At 46.9% G+C, this 27,918-nt stretch overlaps 1 protein-coding gene across 3 annotated transcripts in view; it reads left to right on the top strand.

Annotated features, from left to right (window-relative positions):
* LOC138533554 (histo-blood group ABO system transferase 2-like) overlaps window positions 1–27,918 on the top strand; it is a 363,672-nt gene that overhangs the window by 231,623 nt on the left and 104,131 nt on the right. For all 3 annotated transcript variants that reach the window (XM_069641153.1, XM_069641154.1, XM_069641156.1), the window contains one exon: window positions 21,361–21,495. In XM_069641153.1, coding sequence (XP_069497254.1) covers window positions 21,361–21,495 — 135 coding nt within the window. The remainder of the gene's footprint in view (window positions 1–21,360; window positions 21,496–27,918) is intronic.

Raw genomic sequence — 27,918 nt, 5'->3', positions numbered from 1 at the left:
GCCCCCCTCGTTTTCCCTAAAATAATTCTTAATGGCCCGTGCAATGCTATCCCGCAGGGCCATATCATGCAAAATAGGGTCATATAATTTCCAAGGGGACCTGTGGGGACGAGATGGGTCATGCGCTCGGGATGTTAGTAAAATGGGCCTGTGGTCTGAGAATTTTCGGCCCAATGGCTATGTCATCTACGTATAATAGCAGCTGAAGGGAAGCAAGAAACAGATCTATGCGGGATGAGGTACGAGAAGAACGAGTATTCCCACATCCCCAGGTTGTAATGATTTTTTTAAGTGTGACAGCACTTAAATTTCTATCCCTCAAACTAGGATCGAAATGCACTAAATGTTTTAACATTTCTCAGTGTCCGGCCATATGAGGGTCTGCTGATGTTAACTGCGCTCCCGGCTCCTACGTGGGTGCTGAGAGCCAGTCATACATTAATGCCGGAAGCATCTTTTGTGCTGCTGTCCAATCCATCTGAAATGCGCAGGTCACCTTTGAGAATGAGATCACCTGGTAATTTCTAAAATTAATTAAAAAATAAAAGCACATCCTCTGCACATTTTTCGTTGTGGTAGTTGTTGAGAATCTGCCACACTGTCTGGGGTGCCTGAGGTTGAAGCATAGCTTAGTCTGTTCAGGAGTACCTTTGCTGCCACAGATTGCACTTTTGAAGCCTGGATAATCCAAAGTAAACTGCGTTGGCATCATTAATACGTGGAACCTGAAATCTTTGTGTTCTTAAATGGGACCAGCGCACCTAAGGCACTTTAGTGATTTTGACTTCAAAGGAGAGTTTGGTATCTATGTTGACACCAAGATTCCAGGCTGGTCACTTGGGTGATAGTGTGGTCCAAAGATATTTACCCAGTGGTTCAAAGCCCATGTCAGGGGATGGATGTTTCCAATAACCCCAGTTTTGGTGTGGATCAGTTTCTCTAAATGTACTGGGCCTCATTATAAGTATGGCGTTCCGGGAACTACGGTACCGGTAAGCATGCTGGTACCGTAGTTCCCAGACCGCCATAATACGAGCTCTGCTGCGGGCGCCTGTCAGCCCGCCAGGTCTGACCTGGCGGTCAGAGCGGCACCCGCGAGCACAGCATGTCAGATGCACAGGCACCGTTATAAACGATGGGGCTCATATGGGAATGGGGACTGACAGGCACTGGCACCCAGCAATGCAGGAATTACTGGGTCCGGCAATGTCGGAGTTACCCAGTGATTCCTCATTGCCGGGTGCCAGATTTTTTCTGAAGTTTGAAGTTTTACCGGCAAGGCTACCGCCAAACTCCTAATGAGGCCCACTGTCATCCAGTGGTCGGTGTGACAAAGACACTTTTGTAAGGCTTCCGGCAAGGTTTTGTTTGGATAATGGTATTTTCTGATGCTTGTTAATCTGCTTAGAATCACATGCTGTGAATATGGTCCGACATCCAGTGGTAAACGTGGAGTATTGCATCTTGTCTTTCGGGGACCGAAAGGGGACGTCGGCATAGGTGTGTCTGTAACACTATCCCTATCATGACGTGTGTAGTACCCAAAATCCCTCACGTGCCGAGGTCCCTCAGATTGTTCTTTTCCGCCCAGATAACTGGTCGCCCTATAGCGGAGCTCTTACTAGAGACATTGGGCCTCATTACACGGACGGCGGTAAGGGTTAACGGTCACCGTTAATGGCAACGGTGACCGTTAACCCTTACCGCCATACTACGAGGTCCCTTTGCGGGTTGGAGGATTTAACGCCTGCTTCTTGCAGGCGTTAAAATCCAACCCGCTAAGGGACCTCGGAGCTAATTACGGCAACCGTAATTTACGGTGCCGTAATTAGCGCCTTCCCCATCCCCATTATGCCCTATGGGGCAAAAATGGGAATGGGGAAGGGCAATGGCGGAAAGGGGATTTACCGCCCCTCCAACCTTGGAATGGGGCGGTAAATCCCCTTTCCGCCAAGGCGGTGCCGGTATTTTACCGGCATGAGCCATGGCGCTAATAGCGCCATGGCTCAACGCCTACCGTGTAATGAGGCCCATTGTTTATCTTACGGAATTGTTGGTTTATTCCCCGTTAAGTCACTTCGCCAATAACAAAATCTTTGACGAAGACTACGGGGGAATCATCTACGGCTGTGGATTTCGGCGCCTAAGATCCGGCGGCCGGATTGTCCACGTGGTCGGGCCCTCTGGCCGACCTATACCGTAGGGAGAGTGGGGTCGGGGCGGCCATATTGTTTAGTATGTCTTTCCTCCTTTCCCCTCTTCTCCCTTTTGGTCTGGTCATCCTACCCTTTTGCTATGGAAAGGACTCCTTTTAGATTCTGCCCTAAGTTTAGGGTCAGATATCGTTGGAAGGACGAACACAGGACTTATAACGCCTGTCTCCCCCTAGAGCACGACGAGAAGCGGTGTGCGGCATGCAAACTCCTTCGGCCTAAGACCCTTAAGGAGCGCCATGTAAAGCGGTGGGCCGCGTATGGTATGTCATGCGTGGAGCCCCCTCCCCCACCGCCACCCCAGCCGAAAGTGACGGGGGTACTTTGGATGACCAAACGTCCAACACGGATGTTATAGACCTTGAGGCGGACACTTCTAGATCCGCCACGCCCGTCCCCGACCATTCCAGGCTCGACTCTGGTCTTGCTACAGGGACCACACCCGATGACAGGGGTGTACAAGCGCATCGCACTAAACACACAACCCCTACGCCAATTTCGACGCCTTCGTCGAATAAGGCGAAAGCGCCAACGGGGCCGCCGAAGTCTTCGCCGGTTCCCTCGGATCGCTCTGATCCAAGGCTTCCCCCGCATTTGCAGCAGCGCATGGCGACTGGGCAATCTAGACAAACCAAGGGCACTACTCCTAAACCTACACGGGTTGAAAGTCGGGAGCCCACGCTTTGACGAGTTCCAAGGCCTCAGTAGGCCCGAAAACTACGGCTAGGCCTCTACCCGGAAAGCCGTCCGCTAAGCCTCCTGGTGGCACGGACAGTATGTCTACTACCGACAAATCATCAGAGCATTTTTTTTTTTAATTTTATTTGTGTTTGACTCTCTTAACAAGTAAGAGAGACTTTACAAAGGAGATATAATAAAAAGGGCATTACAGCAAATGCCTACAAACGTGAAGTCTTACAATGCATAGACCTAAAAAGACATCATACAAGTAAAAGTTTAAAACCCATTAATTCCTATAACATAATGAAAAACACATAAAAAACAAAGGAATACACAATGGGGTTATCTATACGCTCAAATGTACATACATCCTCAATTTCATACTAATTTACAAGGAAGAAGAGAGTTAAAATAAGTGATTCAAGAGATATTCGTGTAACAGTATTTTTCCAATTCTCTTGCAATCACTTTACATAATTTCGTTACAGCATATATCAACGGTTTATGGTTACCTCGCATCATTCTGTCCCAAAGAAAAGGTAGGCAGTCAATAAAATTAATGTTTACAAATTCCATCAATAATAACGATCTTTGATTCCTAAAATGGGGACAATTTAAAACCAGATGTTTTAATGTTTCAGTGGGTTCGGTACACATGGGAAATCTGCAGTGCGGACTGGAGGCATACAGCTTGTGACCGATCCATTTTACTACTCTTTCTTTAGTATGAAACAAATTGAGTTTGAACCAGAGATACGTCCTCCGCGTGGAGTTACAAGGAAAAAGCACAATGTAGTCGTGTCTAGGGAGACGTTTACGTGCGAATAATTGGTATTCCTTGTAAAGATAGTACGATCCCATTTTATCAAGGGTTGTGCACCAATCAAGTTCAAAAAGTTTTTTTTTAGCATAGCCCGGTCTATGATAGACATCGTCCACGGTAATGTTAGCCGTCTTGAGTATACCAACCATTTTTGACACATAGAGAGCCATGGAAGACGTAGGTGACAGCGTAATGGTATGATTCAACTCGGCATATAGGGAGTTCGCTGTGGGATGCCTGATCTTAGCAAAATTGGTTAGGAGTCGCCATTTCCAACGAGTAGACAGTGCTACTAGACCCAATTCATGCCTCAAGATCGCATTGGGGAGGGACATCGGAAGCGACATGGCACGTTTCAGGGCAGTACCCTGCAGTTGGTCCAAAATTGGGCCCATTTCACCCATACATATGTCAAGAGAATACAGGATTACGCTTTCAATTTTCAAAGTAAAGAACTCGATGAGGGGAATTAATGAAAATTTGCAGTATTTTGCATAGATTACTTTGGATTGTGATATCAAGGGTCTGATCTTTTTACTGAGAACGTCATGCCACATTGAGATGGAATTTTTCTCTGTTAAATAGTATCCCAAGTAAATCGTTTCTCTAATGACTGAGATGGGGAACTGCATGAGATGCCACTGTGATTTGCCAGTTCGTTTCTGTACACCAAATTGCATTACTGCTGTTTTAGCAGGATTAGGCATCAGATTGTGTGCTAGTGCAAATTCTTCAAATAGATGTAGTTTAAGTTGGAGGCCTGACGGGGTGGGATCAAATAAGATGATATCATCTGCAAAGGCGAGCCACTTAAGGTGGATGAAGCCAATTTTAGCAGAGAAGAGATTTTTTTCATCCCAACCTTTATCAAGATCAGAGAGGTATAGGTTAAAGAAGGTAGCAGCAAGATTGCAACCTTGCTTCAAGCCCACCTCTGTACAGATATCTTTAGTAACGCGTCCCTCTGAAGTAAGCTTGATTCTGTAAGAAGTATTGGTGTGTAAGGCTTTAAACCAATAAATGAGAATAGACGGAATTCCCATATTGGTCAACTTAGTCCATAATATATTACGGATCACTGTGTCGAAAGCTGAGGACATGTCGATAAGAGCGATGTAGACCGGGTTAGATGTTGGTTTTTTGGCTTCTGCGATCATAAATGCCATTACCATAGCATTTAACGCGTTGGACATGCCTTTTCTAAATCCAGTTTGATATTTGGAATATAGTCCTAGTGCCCCAATGTACTTTTCTAAGTCATGAAGAAGGAGAGAGGCGAATAATTTCGCCGCAGTGTCAATTAAGGCAATGGGACGATAGTTCTGTGGCAGCGCAGCATCTCCTTTCTTAAAGATCGGAATGATGTTGGCAGTTAGCCATGAAGCTGAAATAATTCCTGTGTTAAAAATGGACTGAAACTTGGTATTGAGAATACAGGCCCACAGGTCCGGATCTTCTTTATAGAGGCATGGAGGTAGGCCGACGGGACCGGATGATTTAGAGTAACTGAGTTTGGAAATCGCCCATTTAATGTCAGCGATGGACCAGCCCAACCGCGGCAGATCTTGATATCTTATTAGCGGTGTCGAGATATTCGCAAATTGCACCGGAATCCGGAATTTGTGCCAGATATACTTATACCAAGTAGATTCCGATATGACATTCGGCATAGAAAGTGATACTTGCGAAGAATTGCTCTTAATCGTTCGCCATATAATACGGGTGTCATGAACAGAGATGGCTCTGATGAGTTTACAATTTATTTCGTTATGCCTTATGAGCCTTAACTGCTTCAAGCTATGTTTGTAATTCGACAGAATGGATTTGCGCCGCGAAAGATATTGTTCCTGCGACAGGTCTGGAAGTTTTTTCAAGGCCCTAAGAGCCTTGTTTTTTTCCCGCTTCTGTACTTTACACAGCGGATCAAAAGAATGACAGTCTTTGATATCAGTATTTTTCTTTTTGTTGAAGTATGTTAGTGCTATGTGCGTTATTTCAGCATATCGCTGCTCAAGGGCATCCATAGGCATACAATCCAAGTTATGCCAAGGCGCAATGGCTGACTTTATAAATTGAATAAATTGCTTGCAGAGAGCCGTGGACCATCTGATAGAGGTCATAGGCCGATCTACTTCACATAATGCAGTAGCATGGTCAACTCCGGTAATAGAAAAATCAAGTTTCAAATTACCTAGTAACGCAGCATGGTCACTAAAAGGCAACATGGAGATTCTTAGGGGAGAAGATCGTAGGAGCAAGTTATGACTAACAAATATAAAGTCAAGAGTTGACATTTTACCATCTCTTGACCATGTGGTCCAATTCAACAGGTCGGCGGGTGGAATAAGATCTAGGTCCCAATCTTTCAGAAAGGACCTCCATATATTGCCTCTATTTTTAGAGAGAAGGTTTCTAGGGGGATCTCCGGTTTCATTGATGGTTCTGCAATCACAGTTAAAGTCACCGCCTAGAATGATTTCAGTCTTTTCATATTCGTGAGTGACATATTCCAGACAGTTCTCAACTATCTCAATCATCTCATCGATCTCAAGGGTGGACGGATTCCAATACATAGTCATAATAATTAAATGGGGATAATTCTGGATGTTCGTTTCCAGTAGAACTGCTAGTAAGTTATTAGCATGCCACACGATTTTTGAATTGAACATAAGAGCATTGTCTATGGCTATCATAATTCCGCCCGAAGGACGACCAACCGGAGCACGTGTAGCAGGAATGTGGTGCGTTACATAATCAGGCAAAAGAAAGGAGGAGGTTTTCATGGTCTCCTGGAACATTAATATTGATGGACGACTCAAACGGTCGAGAGTTGAGTGCCATTTCATAAGATTAAGGTATCCACATGAGTTCCACGATTGGAAAGAAAGGAGGTCTTTGAAAGATGGCTATGAAGAGGAGAAACCGTCCGTAGTTTTTGAGAGGGAATTAAGCATAGGGGCAAGCCAAGGCAAATTGTGAGAAATGCCTATTTTGAGCAAAAGCTCAGAGATTGCATCATTAGCGGCCGGATGGTTGATAGCTTGTAGTGGAACAAGCAATTTGGGGCTCATAGCCAGGGGACACTTAAATTGGATAAATTTGTTGGCCTCTTGTTCATTTTCCAATGAGGTTAGGATGAGGCCTTCTTCATAAATGCCATCCCTATTAGACCATAAGTATTTCTTTACGGTCTCTGACGCTAAGTAAATTGAGGCACGGTAGTTATTGTCCGTAGCTAATGACACTCTTAGAATGTCTGCCGATTTGAACATCCGTAGTTGGGGGATGCGACCAAATAGTGCCAAAAGAAAGGCACGATTAATCCGATTTCTGCCTAGTAGATCGCTTTTCCCCTCAAATCCTATTAAATGGTGTTTTTCCGGAATAATTGGTGCATTCGTAACAGATAGTTGGTCGAATGATTCTGAGTGGGGATCAGAGGCGATTTCGCAGAACGGAACCTGGTGGGAGATCGTGGAAGCCGCATGATGGGAGATTACATTAGGAAGGTTCGATTTCGATGATCTTTCATCAAGTTCCTTCCTAAGGATGTCCAAAATTGCATGATGGGATAGCATGGTAGTAGCTTGAGGATCAAGGATGCAGCCACCCGTTGGAAGGCTCTGGTCAGAGGTGCAATTCGGAGCAAGAGGGGGGGATATGATGTTAGGAGGAGGAATGGAGGGTACCATGGTGGATTCAGGGGCCCATAGTGCTACCTTTCCTAGTCCGTTACCAGACCTCACAGAGCTAATACAATTAGTAAAATCAGCATTGCTGTGCAAGGCAGTACAACAATTCGGATCATTGATCAGATGAGGAAGTGCACATGATGAGCCCATAATGTTGCTGGATTGCAAGTCAGTCGAACGTGGAAGTGCTAAAAGCACAGAAGGCAAGCAAGGTGGTATCAGTGCATTGGCTTGGTCCCTGGCAGCGTTCATTGTATTGCTAGTATTAGCATTTAAATTGTTTCCAGGGGGTGGGATACATATTTCAGTACCGGTTCTGGGGAGGGAATTGGGTGGGGGATCAGGCCCTACCATTTCGGCAAGCCGGGTGGTACGGTTTCTCCCACAGACCGGAAAATAGGTAATCAGATTTGATTTAGTTCCTGTCAAAAGTGATGGTGCTTGTCCGTTTGAGGATGGGTTGGTTGGAATTGCATTAGTGTTTTTTGTTTTTCGTTTTAAGGTGTGTGTTTCAGTGAGGTCAGCTTGCTGTTTCTCGACTCGAGTGATATCCAAAATGGTCAAACTAGAGTCAATAGTTGGAAGTATAGCTGCGTGGGGCCCAGTAATTTTACAGGGGCGAACTGCTGCATCACTTTCAGGCAGATCCAGTATTATGGATGGAGTTAGGACATCTTGGCTTTCTTTCGAGAGTTGATTAAGGTCAATATGATCCTCATCTATTGGTACGTTGTCATCGATCCTAATAATCGAGCCAGGTGAGGTATTGAAGTCTTTTGAGACGATATTCTTCTTTCTTTTAGCATTTCTTTTTACAGCTCTTTGGTGGAGTTTCTTAGCCCTCCGCGACATGAAGCCAGTATAATTACCACCGGAATCAGGAACCGGAGGTGCAGATTGCATGTGTTCAAGAGCTGTCTCACGATGATTCAGCGACTATCCAAAGTAGCATCGGAAGAATCGCAGCGGCGGTAGGCCTTATTCCGGTTCCGCCGAGGGTTATGCGTCAATCCGCGGAAAAGATTTCGGCGAATTGAATTCCTGATTCCGATGATATCTACCTAGATAGTCAAGAGACTCTCTCCGACACCCTTAGAGGTTCCTGTCAACGCCAAAGTGAGGAGAACGTCACTTCTCCTCCCGCCGGTCCGTTTGGCTCCTCTAAATGGACTACAGAAAAATGTGAGGGTTGCATGGATCGGCTGGAGCGGATTATCAGCTCTTCTGATCATCCGCCCCCGAAAAGGGCTCGGGTAGACCCTAACCCCCAAATTCAAGTAGATCACTCTCAGGTTTTCCAACATGAAGACATGATCCATATGGATACTTATAGAGACATCTATAATGAAGAAGAGGAAGCTTCCTTTCTCGAAAACTATGAGGAGGATCAACAGGGTACGACGGACAACTGGGAGGAAATCCAGCAGGAAGGTGAAAACCCTTGGCACAACAAGATCAGAACTCTGATATTTTGTGCTTAGATTCTCCTCCGACCACCCCGGCTCGCCAGACCTCCCCTGTGGATGACCAAATGACTTTCATCTCCATGTTGAAAAAAGCTGCAGAATTCTTCAAAATTGCCACTCAAGAGGCGGTACCGGAGCAGGATTTTGTGGAGGATATTATTAAAGAAAAACCTCCAGCGAGTCAATCCATCCCCCTCCTTAACTCTATTAAGAGACGGGTAGCTCCCGCTTTGGTCACACCTGCTCAGACACGGGCAGTGAACCTGAGAGTGGAAAAATTATTTCGGCCTTCTCCTACCGACCCTCTGTATATCAAAGGGCCCGCCATCCCAGACTCACTGGTAATGACTACCACTCGAAAGAGGGCAGGGCTACCCCTTGCCACGGGAGAATCACCACCGGACAAGGAGTCTAAAAGGTTATATGCCCTGGGCAAACGTTTCACATCAGCAGCTGCACACACCATTCAGGTTGCTAATAATACTACGTTATTAGCAAGCTATGCTGATGCCCAATGGAACTTACTCCAAGAAGGCCTCCAGGAGGTTCCTGAACCCGCCAGAACAAAGCTTCTCGCCATTGTTTCGGAGAGAAAACTGGTTAACCAGGATGTGGTGAAGAACACCCTGGACACTGCAGAAACAGCAGGCAGGTCTCTTGCACAAGGTACTCTTCTGAAAAGACACGCATGGCTTCGTACATCGGGCTTCAGACCTGAGACTCAGGCCTCCCTCATTAATAAACCCATTGAGGAGACTAACCTCTTCGGGAAAGCAGTTGATGAAGTGTTGGAGATGGCCAAGAAGGAGCACGAGACTATTAGGTCTTTGCACCAAATTACACAAAATCCCTCCTCCCAGAGGGGTAACAATTCTCGGCGGTCCTTTCGAGGACAAGCCCGTGCCGATCAGAACAACTACGGCACAGGTAACTTCAACACGAATCAAGCATCCGGAAGCCCTACTTACTACCCCTCAAGGGGTCAGAAACGCAGCAAAGGTAGAGGCAGAGGCCCCAATCCCAGAGGAGCCACAGCCTCTGGTCAGAAATGACCACCAAGTCCATGTCCCCTGCCATGTCTCCCCGGTCGGGGGGCGATTAACATCTTTCCTCAAGGCATGGGAGGGGATAACTTCCGACCAGTGGGTCTTAAAGACGGTCGCCCACGGTTATTGCGTGGAATTCACCTGACCTCCACAGTTCAGACTGCTGCGCTCACTGCGCCTTTCACCGGACCATCTGGAGATCCTGATTCAAGAGGTGGAATCACTGCTGGGAAAGGACGCCATATAAGCCGTCCCTATTCTTCAGGTAAACAAGGGTATTAATTCAGTGTACTTCCTTGTACCCAAAAAGGATCTCACCATGCGTCCTGTTCTGGATCTGCACCCAGCGAACAAATTTATAAAACCCCAGAAGTTTTGCAGGAGGTGATCCCTGAAACAGGGGGACTTCCTGGCAACATTGGATATGAAAGATGCATACTTTCATATTTCAATGTTGCCAGCGCACAGAAAATACCTAAGGTTCATGATCCAGGACATACACTACCAGTTCAAAGTACTCCCCCTCGGCATCGCCTCCGCGCCAAGGGTGTTTACCAAAGTCCTGGCAGTGGCAGCAGCACACCTGCGCAGACTATCAGTCCCAGTTTACCCTTACCTCGACGACTGGCACATTACGCGGAACACGTTCGACGCTTGTTTTTCGAACACCCAAAAAACAGTAGATTTCCTCTTCAGCCTGGGTTTTTCAATCAACGAAAAGAAATCCAGCTTAGTCCCCAGCCAAGTAAAACAATTTCTGGTAGTGCTAATTCGGACGGAAGACGGCCTTGTCTTCCCCTCCAGCGAAAGGGTTCAGAACATTCTCTCTCAGTTTCCTCAATATGTAGCCAGTCAGGAGGTGACGGTACGCAAAGCGATGCGTTTGCTAGGGATGATGGCGTCATGTATATACTTGACAGCCCACTTGCAAGAGTGGCTCAACTGCCAGTGGTGTCAGGCCAGCGGACAATGGGAAGATCTGTTAGTTGTCTCGCCAGCCCTCGTTCTCTCTCTGCAGTGGTGGTCAAGAGAAAACCTCTTGAAGGGGAAGACCTTCACCATCTCTGCAGTGGAAGCCACTCTCACGACAGATGCATCTCTCATGGGGTGGGTGGTTCACCTGCTTCAGCAGACAGCACACGGAGTGTGGTCCCCTCAAGTAGCGTCCAACCATATAAACCTACTGGAGCTACTAGCAGTGTTCAAAGCATTGAAAGCCTTCCAGGTGCAACTGCAAGGGAAGACAGTGCTGATCCTAACCGACAGCACTACAGCAATGTATTACCTGAACAAACAGGGGGGCACTCACTCTCCAGGGCTATCCAAGCTGTCCCAAAACATTTGGATATGGGCTCTCAAACACAATATGTTTTTGTTGTCCCAACATGTTCCAGGGGAACTCAATCTTCTGGCAGACGTACTCAGCAGAGATTTTCCTCTGCCAGAAGAATATGAATGGCGGCTGCACGAAGACATTGTGTCCAACGTCTTCACAGAATGGGGTTTCCCAGAGATCGAACTGTTCGCTACTCAGGAGAACGCCCAATGCCAAGACTACGCCTCCAGGTACCCCCAGAACCGATCCAAGGGGAATAGTCTCTGGATAACTTGGTCGGGGAAATTTGTCTATGCTTTTCCCACAACTCCCCTTCTCAACAAGATAGTGCACAAGATGCACCAGGAACCAGTTACCATGATACTGGTGGCCCCCATGTTGGCCCGCCAACCCTGGTTCGCGCACCTAATGGAAATGTCCCTCTCCCCACCAGTCAAGCTGCCCTGCCCGTACAACATGTTGTCTCAGGACAGGGGGGAGACCTTACACACATGCCCACAAACTCTGAATTTAGCAGCCTGGCTCCTGAGATCATAGAGTTTGGACATCTGCAACTCCCTCAGAGATGCATGGACATACTCAGGGAAGCGAGAAAGCCTAATACACCTTATTGCTATGCCAGCAAATGGAAACGTTTTGTCATCTGGTGCAATTCCAAGGGCGTCAATCCTATCGATTGCTCACCCTCACACATTGTGTTGTATCTAACCCACCTGTTGGACTCTGGGTTAGTCTTCAATTCCCTAAAGGTTCATCTGGCTGCTCTGTCAGCCTACACCACATCACAACAAAAAATATGGTGGTGGAAAATACTGGTGATTAAAGCCTTTATGGAAGGGGTTAAGAGGATTTATCCTCCCATCTCTCACCCAGCCACTGGATAGGATCTGAATGTGATTTTGACCAGGCTCATGGGAGCTCCCTTCGAGCCTATGCATAAAGCAAGTCTGAAAGATCTGACTTATAAGACCGCCTTCCTAGTAGCTATCACTTCTATCAGAAGAGTTAGCGAACTACAGGCTCTGTCTGTTTTAGACCCCTTTGTTATAGTCCACAAAGATAAGGTAGTTATGCGCACACATCCCAGGTTTGCGCCTAAATTCATTTCGAAGTTCCATGTGAATCAGTCAATCGAACTACCCACTTTCTTCCAGAACCCTACTAACATGGCCGAAAGAAGCCTTCACACACTAGACATGCGCAGGGCAGTCATGTTTTACCTGGAAAGAACTAAACCACTAAGGAAGACTAAACAATTCTTCATTTCAGTGGCAGCTGGTAGAGAAGGGGATCCTGTCTCTAAATCAGCAATCTCAAGGTGGATTGTCAAATGCATCACACTATGTTACACTCTTGCGAAGAGAGAACTGCCCTTCAAGCCTAAAGTACACTCTACTCGAGGCACTGGGGCATCCATAGCATTCAATTCAAATGTTCCTCTTGAGTCCGTTTGCAAAGCGGCAACCTGGAGTTCTGTACACACCTTTACAAAACACTATTGCCTAGACACTCATTCTAGGTCAGATTTTCAGGTGGGACAAGCAGTACTGAGACATCTTTTCTCTACTGTTCCTTCACACAACCCACCTCCAACTCCAGGTACTGCTCGCTAGTCTATGCACAGCATGTGATTCTAAACAGATTAACAAGCATTAGAAGACATGCATTACTCACCGTAATAACATTTCGAAGGGATTGTGTCCTCCGACGTATTCCTTATCTTTGATAATACATTTCCAGCTTGCTGGCCTCGGAAATTTTTTCTGTAGAGGGCGCTGCGCGTCGACGTCCGCCGAGTCGATGTCCCTCGACGGCCACTGTATCAGTGCCGACGTCACCATGCCCATAAATAGCCACGCGCTGCGTCCGTTGTACAGTTCAGTTTTTCCGCGCTTCGTGGGGCCTCGGAACGTCGTTGCTCAGTTCAGTCAGGTTTACTATCTATTTCGACTCGAATATTCCTTATTGTTCTCGATGGCTTCTTCATCAGAACCGACGACGCCGCGATCCGGCTTCAAGAAATGTCGAGACTGCGGTAAAAAAATGTCAATAACGGATCCACACAGGGTCTGTTTATGGTGCTTGGGGTCCGAGCACCATTGTTCGGAGTGTGAGGACTGCATGTCCATGACGGTGAAAGCCCTGAAGCAGCGAAAGGGGAAGCTCGAGAGAGGTAAGTCAGCCAAATCCTCCTCGAAGGTTTCGTCGGCTGAGTCGAGGCATTCGTCTCCTCGCCGTCGAAAACATTCCCATTCTAGATCTCAAAGCAGCTCCCACCATTCGTCGAGATCTAGACACTCAAAAAAGAGACGTCGAAGGTCCCATTCCTCGTCGTCTTCTGTGTCCCCAGAAAGAGTCTCCTGTCCCAACAAACACAGTTCTCAAGCTGAGTGGGAGGAATTCAGAAAGAAAATGTTAAGCGTCTTCGAGAACACGGCCTCGACCCCCTCGAAGACAGCTGAGGGTGATACCCTGGGTGAAAAACCCAAAAAATCAAAACGCGCGAGTTGCAGCACCCGGCGAAACATTCCACCCGAGAGCGCCATGAGCCATCGGGTAAGAAGGCACCGTCTTCAAAGCCGTCGTCGAGGGTTCCTTCGACGCCATCGCCGAAGATTCCTTCGACGCACGGATCGGCGCCATCGACGCCGTTGTCAAAGGGTTCCTCGACGCATCGGTCGATCGACGCCATCGTCGACGCCGACGTCGAAGCCGATGAAAGAGAGGACCAAGGCTCCACAGCCAACGGTGATTTCAAGGGCCTCCGGCACGACGCCGAGACCGTCGTCGATGCCCTCGAGTAGGATCCCGATCCTCCCGAGTTCTTCGAGACCCCTTCCAGTTTTTTCGACGCCGTTTTCGGCGCCTTCGAAGCCTGTTACATCGGCGTCAACGACATCGACATTTTCTCGTCCAATAACGACGAGTTTGGCTCCTTCGGCTCTAGAGATGGGCTTTACTCCATTTCAGAGGTCAGAATACCCTGGTCTTTCTTCAATTTATGAAGAAGGGGAAGATTCTGACCAGGAAACATTTGGTTTACAGAGAACCACACTGCCTACTGCAGAGGATTTTACCTATGAAGAAAGAAGGCTGAACGAACTACAGGAGTCACTTCATGAGGCAAGTGGACTGGACACTTCCCCAGAAGTGGAATTTGTAAAGCCAGACCCAGGGGAACATGCGGAAACACCATATAGAACCCTGATGGCTAGAATAATTGAGTTTATGGATTGGTCTGCGCCTTCACCTGTTTTCCAACAGGATGATCCAACAGATATATTGGACAAAGGCCCACAGGAGGACCCGGTTGTCCCCTTCCATGCAGCCCTATAAAGAAAAATTGCATCTAATTGGGAAACTCCCAAAGTTATCCCAGCAGTCAATAAAAGATTGTCGACAAAGTATAGGGTAGCGGCTGCTGACCCTGAATACCTGTCAAAACACCCGACCTCAGAGAGCCTGGTGGTTCAAGCGGCAACTTCATCCAGCAGTAGGACTGCTTTTTTTTTAATATATCTTTATTGTTTTTCCAAAAAAAAGGCAGAAAGAAACAGAAAAGAAAAAAGAACCACAAATACAACATACAAACACTTAACATAACTGGCATGTTGGCATTTCTACGAATTTCTTTTGGTGGGTTCATTTCTCCGGCGCTTGCTGGCAGCCTTGCTATCTTGTCGCCGGCTGTTTGTGTGGGCAGGTACTACCCCCCCATTTATGCTGTCCATTTTTTAAGTGCCTGTGCTTGACTGTCTTATCTCCATCATTGTTCTCGCGCCTCCTCCAGGCCTTCATCTCCCCCACCCTCCTCCTCTTGACCAAATAAGTCCTGAACCAGAGAGTTCCATGCTGCTATCTTCTCTGCTGTTTCCCCTTCCCCTCTTTGCACTGCTCTTATCCACACCGCAGTTTCCGCCAAAGCAGTAGGACTGCTTACCCTACTGTCCCACAGGATAGGGATGACAAGAGGTACGACTCTATGGCAAAGAAAGTCTTCTCTGCCTGTAGTATGGCGTTGAAGTCCATCAACGCCACCTGTACGCTCGCCAGGTTCAGTCACATGCTATGGGAGTGTGCTTCATCAGCGGCTGACTGCATACCCGAAGGAGAGGAAAAGGAAGCCTTCCTTAACATCATTAAAGATGGCAAAGATGCCATGTGCGAATCACTTCAAACGGGCATCGATTCCGCTGACAGTATCAGCAGGGCCATGGCGGCAAGTACAACAATCCGCAGGCATGCGTGGATGCGAAAGTCGGGCTTTGCCCCTGATGTACAGGCCAGAGTTTTGAATATGCCCTTTGACGGCTCTTCATTATTCGGGAAAAAGACTGATGACAGTCTGGAAAAGTTACAGACTTCTAAAGCAGCAGCAAAATCCTTAGGAGCTGCTATCCGCCAAACTCCTTTTCGCCCCTCAGGAACCTCTGGGAGAGGAAAGTCCTTTCGCTATTATTCCGCATTCGGGAAAGGCAGAGGACAGCCGGTTCAAAGAGGCCAAAGGAGATCCACCCGAGGTGGATGGGTCAAGAGTACTAAGACCGCAGCAGCAGCAGGTGCCTCTTTACCCTCGGCATCTGCATCAGCCACCCCCAAACCACTCTGAGGCCTTCACACACAAGACACCTGTAGGGGGCAGGTTAACTCACCATCTGACGGAATGGCAGGCTATAATTTCAGATGCTTGGGCGTTGGAGACAGTTGCCCAAGGTTACTGCCTACCCTTTCTACACATCCCTCAGAGTCATCCACCGGGGAACAGCTCCCTAAAAGTTCCAGATCCGCTCCTCTTGCAGGAAATGATGGACCTGCTAGAGAAAGGTGCCATAGAGCCGGTACCTGTAGAGGACAGGAACAAGGGCTGGTACTCCCCCTACTTTCTCATACCAAAGAAGGACGGAGGACTGAAACCCATCCTGGACTTACGAGAATTGAACAAGTTCCTCAGGAAGGACAAGTTCAAGATGGTAACTCTCTCTCAGATCCTTCAGGCCCTCCAGCTCCAGGACTGGCTGGTATCTCTGGACCTTCAGGATGCTTATTTCCATGTGCCAATCCATCTCAAGCACAGGAAATACCTGAGGTTCGCAATTGGCAACTCTCATTATCAATTTCGAGTTCTGCCATTTGGGCTGACCTCCGCCCCGAGGGTCTTCACCAAGCTGATGTCGGTAGTGGCGGTGAGTCTAAGGAGGGAAGGGATCCACGTCTACCCCTACCTGGACGATTGGCTGATCAAGGCCGTATCTTCGGAACAGGCCCAGACCCAGCTAGATTATGTCTGCCTCTTCCTTGACAGACTGGACTTCTCCCTCAATTTAAAGAAGTCACAGATGATACCATCTCACAGACTCCAGTTCATTGGAGCGGTCCGGGACACTTCCCTGGGAAAAGCCTCGCCACCAGAGTTGAGGGCTCAAGATATTCTACAGATGGTCACCAAGTTTCAAAATGGCCAACGTCTCCCAGCCTTCGACTTTTTGAGGTTGCTAGGCCTCATGGCATCCTGCATCTTCCTTGTGCCAGAGGCTCGCCTGAGAATGAGATCTCTTCAGTGGGCATTGAGAAGTCAGTGGTCACAATTCTCAGGGAGAATGACAGATCTCCTCCGGATTCCGGACAAGGTAGCCCGCGACCTTCAATGGTGGGCCTATCCAGAGAACATCTTGAAAGGAGAACTGTTTTGGCAACCATGGCTGGAGATAACAGTAGTCACAGACGCCTCGCTCACAGGGTGGGGAGCCCATGCCAACGACTTGACCATCAGCGGACGTTGGTCTCCATCGGAGTCCAGACTACACATCAACCTATTAGAGCTGAGAGTGATCAGACTAGCGCTGAAAGCTTTCCTGCCATCAGTACAGGGGAGAAATGTCCTGATAATGACGGACAACATGGTGGCCATGCACTACCTCAACAAAAGAGGAGGCGTAGGATCACTGCCACTGTGCAGAGAGGCAATGCAGCTCTGTTTTTGGGCAATTCGGGAAGGAATCTCTCTATCGGCAGTCCACCTAGCCAGAGAGAAGAATTTGACAGCGGACGCTCTGAGCAGGCAGAGCACAGTCTCCCACGAGTGGGAGCTAGCTGAGGAAGTCCTTCAAGAGATCTTCGCCCTTTGGGGAACCCCTCGGGTGGATCTGTTCGCCACAAGCACCAACAGGAAGTGCGATCTGTTCTGTTCAAGGGAATTTCCCCCGAGAGGAGCTCTAGGAGATGCGTTCGTAGTGGACTGGGAGTTTCCACTCCTTTACGCGTTCCCACCAGTCCCTGTTATTCCTCAAATGATCAGGAGGTTGAGAAGATTTCGGAAAACCATGATCCTAATTGCCCCGGATTGGGCCAGGAGAACGTGGTACCCGGACCTTCTAGATATGTCCATCTGCCCTCCAATCCGTCTTCCACTCAAAGAGAATCTTCTCTCGCAGAAGGGAGGTCAGGTTCTCCATCCAGACACCAGAACCCTCAACCTTCACGCTTGGCTTCTGAAAGGTTGAGATACAAGGTTTGGGATCTCCCTGATGACGTCATGGAGGTGTTGCTTTCGGCCAGAAGACCAGCAACAAAGTCTTTATACCGCTGCCGTTGGAACAAGTTTTGCAGCTGGTGTAGGGAAGAGAATATCGACCCTTTTTCATGCGGTACACCAACGGTGTTATCGTTTCTACTCTACTTGGCTAACTCAGGCCTTCAAGTTGCCACTGTAAAAGGCTATCTCGCAGCGCTTTCTATCTTCAAGCGCACTGCGGTGGAACCATCGTATTTCAAAATTCCTCTAGTGGTACAATTTCTCAAGGGTCTAACTAATGTTTACCCTCCAAAACCATTGCAGGTTCCATTATGGGACTTAAATTTAGTTTTAAACTTCTTAATGGGCACTCCATTCGAACCTCTTCACTCTTGCGCATTGAGATTTCTCACGCTTAAAACTGTCCTATTGGTAGCACTAACATCTGCTAGGAGGGTGAGTGAGCTACAAGCTCTCTCCTGTAAACCCCCACATACAATCTTCCACAAGGACAAGGTTGTCCTACAGGTGAAGCCTAATTTCCTCCCAAAGGTGGTTTCTGAATTCCATATTACTCAGAAAATTACCTTGCCTTCATTCTACCCTCCTCCCCATCCGGGGAAAGAGGAGGAAAGGCTACACAGGCTGGACCCTAGGCGAGCTCTCAGCTTTTACATCAGGAGAATGGCTAGGATCAGGCAAGCAGACCAACTGTTTGTAGGATACTCAGGTCACAAGTTGGGACTACCCATAACAAAACAAACCATCTCCAGGTGGATTATTTTGGCCATCCTGGATTGTTATAGACTAGCAGGGAAAGAGCCACCCCAAAATCTCAGGGCTCATTCAACCAGGGGTATCGCAGCCTCTTCGGCTCTCCAGAGAGGGGTACCGGTCCGGGACATATGTGCGGCTGCCACATGGTCGTCCGCACATACATTCACAAAATTTTACAATCTGGATTCCTCCACTGCTCAAGAGACCAGATTTGGCAAGGCCGTATTACATTCGGTCCATCCCTAAAGGGATACATAACACTATCACTCCCTCTCCAATTACATACCACTGCTATGGGAGTCTATCAAAGATAAGGAATACGTCGGAGGACACAATCCCTTCGAAGAACAAGTTACTTCTTACCTGGTAACGTTCTTTCGACGGGATGTTCCTCCGATGTATTCCTTATCGCCCCTCCCATCCATCCCCGCCGTGATAACTTCCCTTGTGGTTGCAGCTTTCGCTCTTTCAAGGTTACTAACCGATTCAGGCATGTCTTTTCTTATGCTACAAAACGGAACTGAGCAACGGACGCAGCGCGTGGCTATTTATGGGCATGGTGACGTCGGGCCCGATACGGTGGCCGTCGAGGGACATCGACTCGGCGGACGTCGACGCGCAGCGCCCTCTACAGAAAAAAATTCCGAGGCCAGCAAGCTGGAAACATATTATCAAAGATAAGGAATACGTCGGAGGAACATCCCGTCGAAAGAACGTTACCAGGTAAGAAGTAACTTGTTCTTCTGATGATTGTATCTGCTTAGATTCACATGCGTCCTCCCTGCCTCCCCGCTCGGGGTGGAAGGAACATAGACGTCTTACTATTTTCTCTCTTTATATACTCACTCACTATAGCCTTGGGCTCCCTCATGGCAGAAAAAATACAATCGGAGGGACCTCGCCGCGTGAGGGATTTTGGGTACTACACACGTCATGATAGGGATAGTGTTACAGACAGGCCTATGCCGATGTCCCCTTTCGGTCCCCAAAAGACAATATGGAATACTCTGCGGTTACCACTGAATGTCGAACCATATGTACAGCATGTGAATCTAAGCAGATACAATCATCAGAAATGCTATTACGGTAGTAATGCATGTCTTAAAGATATTTGTTATTTTGTGTGTGTATTTATGAAAGCCTGACCCGTACTAATTTATTTGTTTTATTTTTATTTTTTTACATTTGTTACACACCCAGACCCTGGGGTATCACAGGGTGGTTACAGACAGCTTAGGCATTACTATTCGGATACCTGCATGTGGAAGAACAGTAATACACAAAGAAATGACAATGATATTTACATACAAAACAACAGAAACAATGCAAGAATCTTAAGTATTTACATTTTTCTGAGTCTGGCCTACGGTGGAGGCGGCTTACTGGTCCTGAGAATACAGACTAGAGTTTGCCTTAATGTCAATTTACTAAAATTGGTTGAATAACCAGGAATTGGCAATTATTTAAAGCCATGGAAGGATTCCTCATTTTGATGTTCGGAGAGAGGGAGGTCCAATGTTTGGGGGCCAAGAATTGGAAGCTGCTGCCCCCAGCTCTAGTATTTTTGTAGCAGGGGATTACCAGGAGCAGATTGTTGTTGGATCTCAACGATCTGATGGGTTCTTTTTTATTTATGGCATTATTCAAGTAGATGGGGGCTTTTTTGGAGAGGCATTTGTAGGTGATGCATAGAGTTTTAAAGATGATTCTAGTTTTAATGGGTAGCCAGTGGGACTCCTTCCTAATGTTAGAGATATGGTCAGACTGTTTTTTTTCCTAAAGCAGCCTGTAGTGCATTAGTTGTAATTTACTGAGGTTGGTGTTGGAGGTCCCTAGTAATAACTCATTGCAATAATCCAACTTTAATAATATCAGCACCCTGGCCAAAGTGATGGAGTTAGTGGGTGTGAAAAATTGGCGGCTTAAGGCAATTAATTTTGAAGTATACAATGTGGACGAAGAGAGTGCACTTATGTGTTTACCCATTGTGAGGTTGGCATCTAGGTAAACTCCCAAGGTTTTTACTTGTTTAAGTACTGGAATCAACGTGCCATCGATGTTGATTGAGGAATAATCCGAATGGAGGGCACTTATTTTAGTTGGGGATCCCACAATGATAATCTCTGTCTTTTTATTGTTAAGGCAGAGGGTATTCAGGGCCATCCAGTTTTGGATTATAGCATACATTTTATTGATGGTCAGAGTATCCTGGTCGTAATTCCCAGAGATGGGTATGAGGATCTGGGTGTCATCTGCGAAGTTGGTGTAGATGACAGCCATGTTGTCTAATGCCGAGAAGAGAAGCTTCGTATATGCGTGATAGAGGGTTGGTGAGAGCTACAACGCTTGGGGGACCCCAATGGGGACTGGAATGGGATCGGCAGCTTCTTTACATACAGCTGGATGATGTGAATTAGAGCTGGGGAGAAATATCATAGAAAAAGGGAGGGGTTGTGAAGTCAACTCTGGCGAGACTCTGTAGCTGAGTGGTAATAAACGGGCGAAGTATGGGGTAAAAGCTAATTACGTAAGCAAATAAGAGTACAATATATGCCATTGTTTTGAATAGAAAACACTGATTTAAAAAGAAAACAAAATAAATATAGTTTATTTCTCAGTCTGTTTAGTTGAAAGAGAAGGGCAATCCTGTTATGTTGTACATGAACAGAATGTTGGAGTAATTGCGATTGCCATAGAACACTTGCTGGTCATTGTGGTTTTCTAAACCTGGCTAGTGCTTTGCTTTTCCAACTTTTGGACTCTTCCTGCTGTTACCAACTGTTTCTAAATTCTTTTTGGTCATGTGTCTCTGTAGAATGATGCGGAGTCTTCCAGTTCTCACTCCATGGCTGGCGCCCATCATATGGGAGGGCACGTTCGACACCAAACTGCTGAACTCCCAGTTTAAGCCCGATCTGCAAGTTGGCTTGACCGTGTTTGCAGTGAAGAAGTAGGTTTTCTTTCTTTCCAACTTATCCATGTCTGTGTGATTCTGTGTTGTGTTGTCCAGGTTCATGAAAATAATTGCTGTTGTTGGTGAAATGGACATTAGTATATTAGTTGGGCCCACAGAGAAGTCTTTCCACATATCACTGGAAAAATACAATGAGGTAGAGGCACACCGTTTTTTTCAATTAGTATCCGACGGTATGGTGTAAGGCTGAACAAAGGTCCAATCTGTGAACATGAAAATTAGTATTGATTCACCAAATATCTATATCACTGGCAGAAGTGTAAAGAATGCATTCACTACCGGATCTGCATATGTGGCGTTTCCCAGAAAATTGTCATGAACAGCATGTAAGATAGAAATACACATTTTGATCAACACCATAAAGTTTTTAGATATTCACGAAAAATCTATGACATAAGATCCAAACAAAAACATGTAAAGGCAAAGCAATCGAAACAACAAGATCAACAAATAAATAACTTATAAGTACCCGGGCAATTGTAGACCTCCGGTTCATGCACCCCACACCCTTCCACCCAATTTAATTTTAAGTTGTAGATCTCCAATATTGGGGCTTTTATATATTTACATACTTTTGAATATTCCAACTTCTCGGGCTGTGAACCCCAGGGACTCCTTTTGAAGACACGATTAACATAAATAACTGCTTGTTTCACTTGTGTAAACATAGCCTGTCTTAACTCGCTCCTTCTCCCTTAAGAGCACATGCATGGCAGTGCATTATGACATACACAATACTACCTGCCTCCATTCTAAAACTTATATTACTTAAGATTTTTTTAAAGCGTTCCAGGTGAAAGAAAAAACCTTTGGAGTGAGCTCCTAGCCCTCTAGGTTTGGCTGTGTGAGGAAGACATTTTGGTAAAGATTTTGCTGGCTCTCTGTGCTAGGGCTTAGAGTGTTATTGACAAGGGAACCTTTTTGTTGTAGAAGGAAGATGTTACTGCGTAAAGCTTAAGCAGGTGTTTATAGAAGAATATGGATCATGAGGATCCATATTAGTGCTGTATCTACAGTCTTCGTTCCCATGAAAGGCAATCATGCAAGCTGTGCCAAGATCTGTCTAACAGGCGATGAATGACAAGACAGGTAAAGGAGACACTAAGCATGACTGCAGAGATGAAAATGGCAGCAGAGACCTCCAAAAGTACTGCAGTGTTCAGGGTTATAGAAGGGCTAAGGGGCAGTATTCAGCCCAAGAATAATCCAAAGGTCCCTGTGGGGTTTCCTGACTGCATACCAACTTCAGAATCCTCTGCAATGAGTGTTCCTGCACCATTAAAGGAGAGGATGGCAGCAAAGAGGACACGACTGTTGCTGATGCAGCTGTTGTGGGAAGAAGGTATAGCAATGGGGTTGCCAGTACAGTTAGAAGAACTGTCAGAACCAATGCAATCATCATTGAGGGAGTCATAATCTGCCCCCATAATTGATCATTGATCATGCAGCTGCCATCATCACTGAAGAGACCTGTGCCCTCGCTGTTCGAGTCTCAAGAACAAAGCCTGTCATGAGCCATAGTCGAGGCAGTGATATATCTCAAGATACCAATGACTGTCTAGCTCTAGGTGTTGTCATGGCTCATTATCGAGGAGGTACCATCGTCAATCATTGTCATCCGAGAAGGGGTTCTATACTGAAAGGAAAAGGAGAACAGTCCATGATGGAACGAGAACAGCTGTGACGAGCCGGAGTGTGTTGGCCCTACCGTGATGGACAAAATCATCAACTTTGTGAGGCAATTCATGATGCAGCAAGTGAGTAGGATGCAGTAGGTGCCTGTGTGCCAACCAGCCCCTCTGCGCACGAGGAGTCTAACAAGGAGGTTGGGAGGGAGAATGATGAGGTTTCTTGGGAGAATGCTTCCACTCCCAAGAACAGGCCACACTGTTCCGCCAGCCCCTTCCCCACCAGATGGTAATGTCGCCTTTCAAGGGCCGATGATTAGTGTGGGTAACCACCAATAACAGGAAGTTCACAGTCCCCTCAGAGGAGATTTTGTGCTGACCTCTAAACCTGAGTTGAAGTAAGGCAGCTGTTGTAGAGAGAAAGAGGCTGAAGCAACTTTATGGTGGAGAGGCGTTCATTTGGTAAGTGCGCCATAAAGGGCCCATCCGCCCATGACTACTCATACTGCTTTCTCTGTGTACCGCTCGCCCTCCCATCGTGAGAGAGCGCAGCAGCGTTCAGAGATTTCTACACACCTTCCTTCCTTATGTAAACCACCAAACCACAAAGTCTTTGAATTTGGCAGGCATTTTGTGCAAGTGTTGCGGAACACGAGAACTTTGTGTAATAACTTGTTCTGCTACTACAATCATTGCATATCTTTGTTCATTTTATTCTACAGTGTACTTGAATTTCGGAACAATGTCCCAAATATTACATTCACTACTTAGATCACTGGTCACCTTTTGAGGAACATCCATACCACCCACACTCAGCCTAACATTTCTTGGTACACGGATTTATCAACCTTCGTCATTCTCCTCAATCACATCTCTCACAGCAGGCTTTGCCATGCATTCTCTCTCATTGCATCTCTCTAGTTGCCCGACTACCATCTTCAAGAATTTCTACTGATCCTGTAATCTCTTCTCTTAGGGGACAGGCGAGGGCCTATGCCTAAGTGTGGCTTGGGCTTCCTTATTTTGGCAAAATCCCCTATTTTAAGTGTTTCCTTACATGTGACCTCTGTTCTCAAACCACAGCTTACATCTAGCATGACAATCTTCTACCCTTCTGAGCATCTCTCTTCGATCACACTTACCGGATCCGCCACGCCTAGCTAGCTACTCAAGAGGGAAACTCAAACACTTGTTTCCTGCCTCTCAAGGCAACAAATGGCATGATGCCTGTGCTGGAGTGTAGTGCGGTATGATAAGCCTAAATCATATCTCATATTAGATTTTTTGCATTGCGATTTGAGATACTTGCTAACTGTAGAGTTCCCTTGATCACCCTATTAAACCTCTCTATCATTCTGTTTTGTCTTGGACAATACAAGGCAGTAGTTTCAAGCTTCACCCCTGCTGTTTCCAGAAACTCCCTGAACACTCCTGATCTGAATTGTACGTCGTTATCAGTAAGCACTGTAGTTGGAAATCACTCTTCAAAAAACAACTTCCTTTAGAAAATTAGCGACAGGCTTTGCTGTGGCATCTGGAGACCACATCACACAAGGCCAACTTGGGCCTTACTGCGAGCTTGGAGGTACTTCTACCGAAATACCGCCAAACTCAATTTCCGTTAGCCACCACTCGTCCCGCAGGTTTACCGGGGATTACAAGTGGTGGTAGGACGATGTATATCCCCATTTTTGTCCACAGGATTCCATGGGGATTTTGGCAGAATTATCGCAAGCAGTAATTCCACTGATTCTTTGAGAAGACGTGGAGGATTTAATCCATTAAGGCAAAGATGGATCTGCTTTCCGGGGGTATGCCCACAATAGGTCCCACAATGTCAAGTGCAATTTTTGTCTAAGGAACTACGGCACTTGGACAGGTTGAATAGGTATCTCACACTGAATGTGTGTCTTGTCACTTTCGGCTCATGGCAAACACAACTTGACCACTTCATCTACATCCATTTTTGACCACCAGTACCACTTCCGTACTTGCTATTTATGTCCCTGATGAGCAGTATCTATACTCTGCAGATGCATTATCTTTGGTGCTATAATTGTGTCATCCCTGAATATAAAATCTCTGTCTACCCACAGTTCAGGAAGAACTTTATGGAACTGCATGCCGACTTACTCTGGCTGTGTTAGACGGCCTGTAATGATGTACTTGCATACATTTTGTAGTTCTACATCTTCTTCATAGGCTTTCTGCCATGTACCTCTGTCAGTGTTGGACTTGCTAGACACTTGGGCCATAGCTCCCCATGAATCATCTTCTGAATCTTTTACTTTGTAAACACAGAGGTGTAGCTTAGACAGTTAGCAACCACTTTTTTCGGCACCTGGAATGAATCAATTTTAAAATAAACTCTTGGACTGTTGGAGCCCATCTATTTATTTGGGGAGAATTAAAATTCCCTTTTCCAGATAAGGCAATAATGAGGGGTGTGTGGTCTGAACAAATTGTGAAGGGAATCCCCCAAAGCCTCAATCCGGCCTAACCTCAAGGCCCTCACTTAAATCCATTGTTGCCTGTCTTATCGCAGATCACAGATGCCTGCACAGAGCCTTTATTCACCCTAATGACTCCACCGAAGCAGGGGCTCCAGATGGCCGCCGCAATCCTCTGCCCTTATTGGTTGCCGAGCTGTCTTGTGGGATTGGAATTCCCGAGCCGGCAGGCGGAGCCGGCCTCACCTCAAGGCCCTCAATTAAAACCATTGCTGTCTGTCTTGGCCTGTCTGGATATATCTGGCTCTCCAGACCACTGGCCCACCCTCCTGAAACTTCAGACCCTGTATGTTCCGCGCACAATTCTCTGCAATGTGAGCTACTGCAGATCTCATATTCCAGATGGGTTTCACACCGGTATGAAAGGTAAGGTGAAGAACACATGAGCAGGTTGCTTACTTTATCACCTCACCTGTGCCCCCTCAATACCGCCCGATCCCACCACCCGCCCAATGTATACTGCCCTTGCACATTATCTGCTCCCAGGGAGTCCCAGCACATCACTGCACTGTTCAGCCCAAGCCAGACATGCAGGGTGTAATGATCCCCCCTACAGCTAGCTGCTGTAGCGCCAATGCACCAACATGCCCCTGCCACCACCTACCCCTTTTTTGCCACCGCTGCACTTTGTTGCCACCATGGGGGTCGCAGCACTACACTGCGCCGCTCAGATGAGTCCTACCACACAATGCACAACAACCCTCCAACATGCTGCATTGCGTGAATGCTTAACCATGCCCCTCTAACCCACCTCCCACCCCTTTTCTGCCACAGCTATATATAGCTAGTCCCTTGAGGCACACTCCCCTTTGGGACCCAGCGCAACACTGCGCAGCCCAGAATAGACCAAACACTCAGGGTGGAGTATCCCCTCCACCAAATTCGAATTATCTGACCTTTCCTCACTCCACCCCCCTCTCACACCAACTCAGGACTTGGCCACTAGGTGGCACTCCCCTCCATACCGCCCATGCTCGGGGGCACACCAACTCTCCAGGTTCTTAGCTCGTACATTAGGAACCACCTCAGTACTCTCTGGCCGCACTCTACCCATTGAGGGTGAGTTTAGACACGCAAGACTTTCTTCACATACCATTCCACCGCCCACTCTCCCTACTATCACCCACCCCCTATCCATCCTGCCCTTGCCGAATCCCCCTTCAATACCATGCTTATGCCTGCAGCCAACCAGACCGTGACCATCAACTGCATCCTATTAAATGTATGTTCTCTTGGCACCTACTCCATTGCAGTCCATGATCTTATTATCAACTACCACTTAGACATTGTTGCTACCACCGAATCCTGGCAGTGCCTTTGGCCCATTACTCTCTTTAGCCATTCCCCCAAATACTCCATCTTTAGAGCAGACCACCCTAACGCACCAGGAGGTGGCATTGCCCTTATTGCCAAATCATCACTACAGATTAGGGAGATCCCCACCCCCTTGGCACTAGGCTACGAAATACTTCTAAACCAAACATAACATCAACCCCCAAACCACCTACAACCTTCTTTTCCTCTATCGGCAACCCAAATCAATAAGTTGCCGGGAATCAGATATTCTCTTGTTGCTGATCCCCCTCATCAAGCCCTCCACCAAATTTATACTACTGGGTGCCTTCAACATGGGCTTTAGCGATCGAACTGACAACAAAGCCACAGCCCTTGCCAGCTCCCTTGCTGATATGCAGCATGTCTCCACTCCCACCAAATGTCACACCCTTGAATGCTCCCATTGTCAGCACAACCATCAACTCCCTACCTTCATCTGTCCACTCTCTGATAGAGTTCAACGTGTCACTCTCTGATAGAGTTCAACCTGTCACACTCCCCCCAGACCAACCCCACACCCACACCTAACGTCACCATGGCTCGCAATACTTGCAAGCTCACTGAGGAGGCACTTGCGCCTACTCTCCAGACTCTCCTGATCCCATTGTCCCCTATATATAAAGACCTTGCCGATCTCTATACTCAGAGCCTCCACTACACTATGGATGTGCACAGTCCTCTCAAACCCAAAATACTAAAATTGCATAAGATCTGGTCATCCTCTGCAAATACAAAAAAGCCCTTGAACACCAATGGAGAAAGCATCCCACCCCCTCTAACCATGATACTCTCTCCACCGCCACCTAATCATTAAAAAAAAATGAATCTCATGTAAAGCCAACTCTTACAACTCCAGAATTACCAATGCCAGCTCCAATACCAAAGAACTCTTCTCCATTCTCAAAGAGTTAGAGAACCATGTCCCC

Source organism: Ambystoma mexicanum, chromosome 1q, assembly GCF_040938575.1.
Source record: "Ambystoma mexicanum isolate Mex_15411 chromosome 1q, UKY_AmexF1_1, whole genome shotgun sequence".
Taxonomy (NCBI): domain Eukaryota; kingdom Metazoa; phylum Chordata; class Amphibia; order Caudata; family Ambystomatidae; genus Ambystoma; species Ambystoma mexicanum.
Note: the sequence above shows the minus strand (reverse complement) of the source record. Positions and strands in the feature narration are given on the sequence as shown.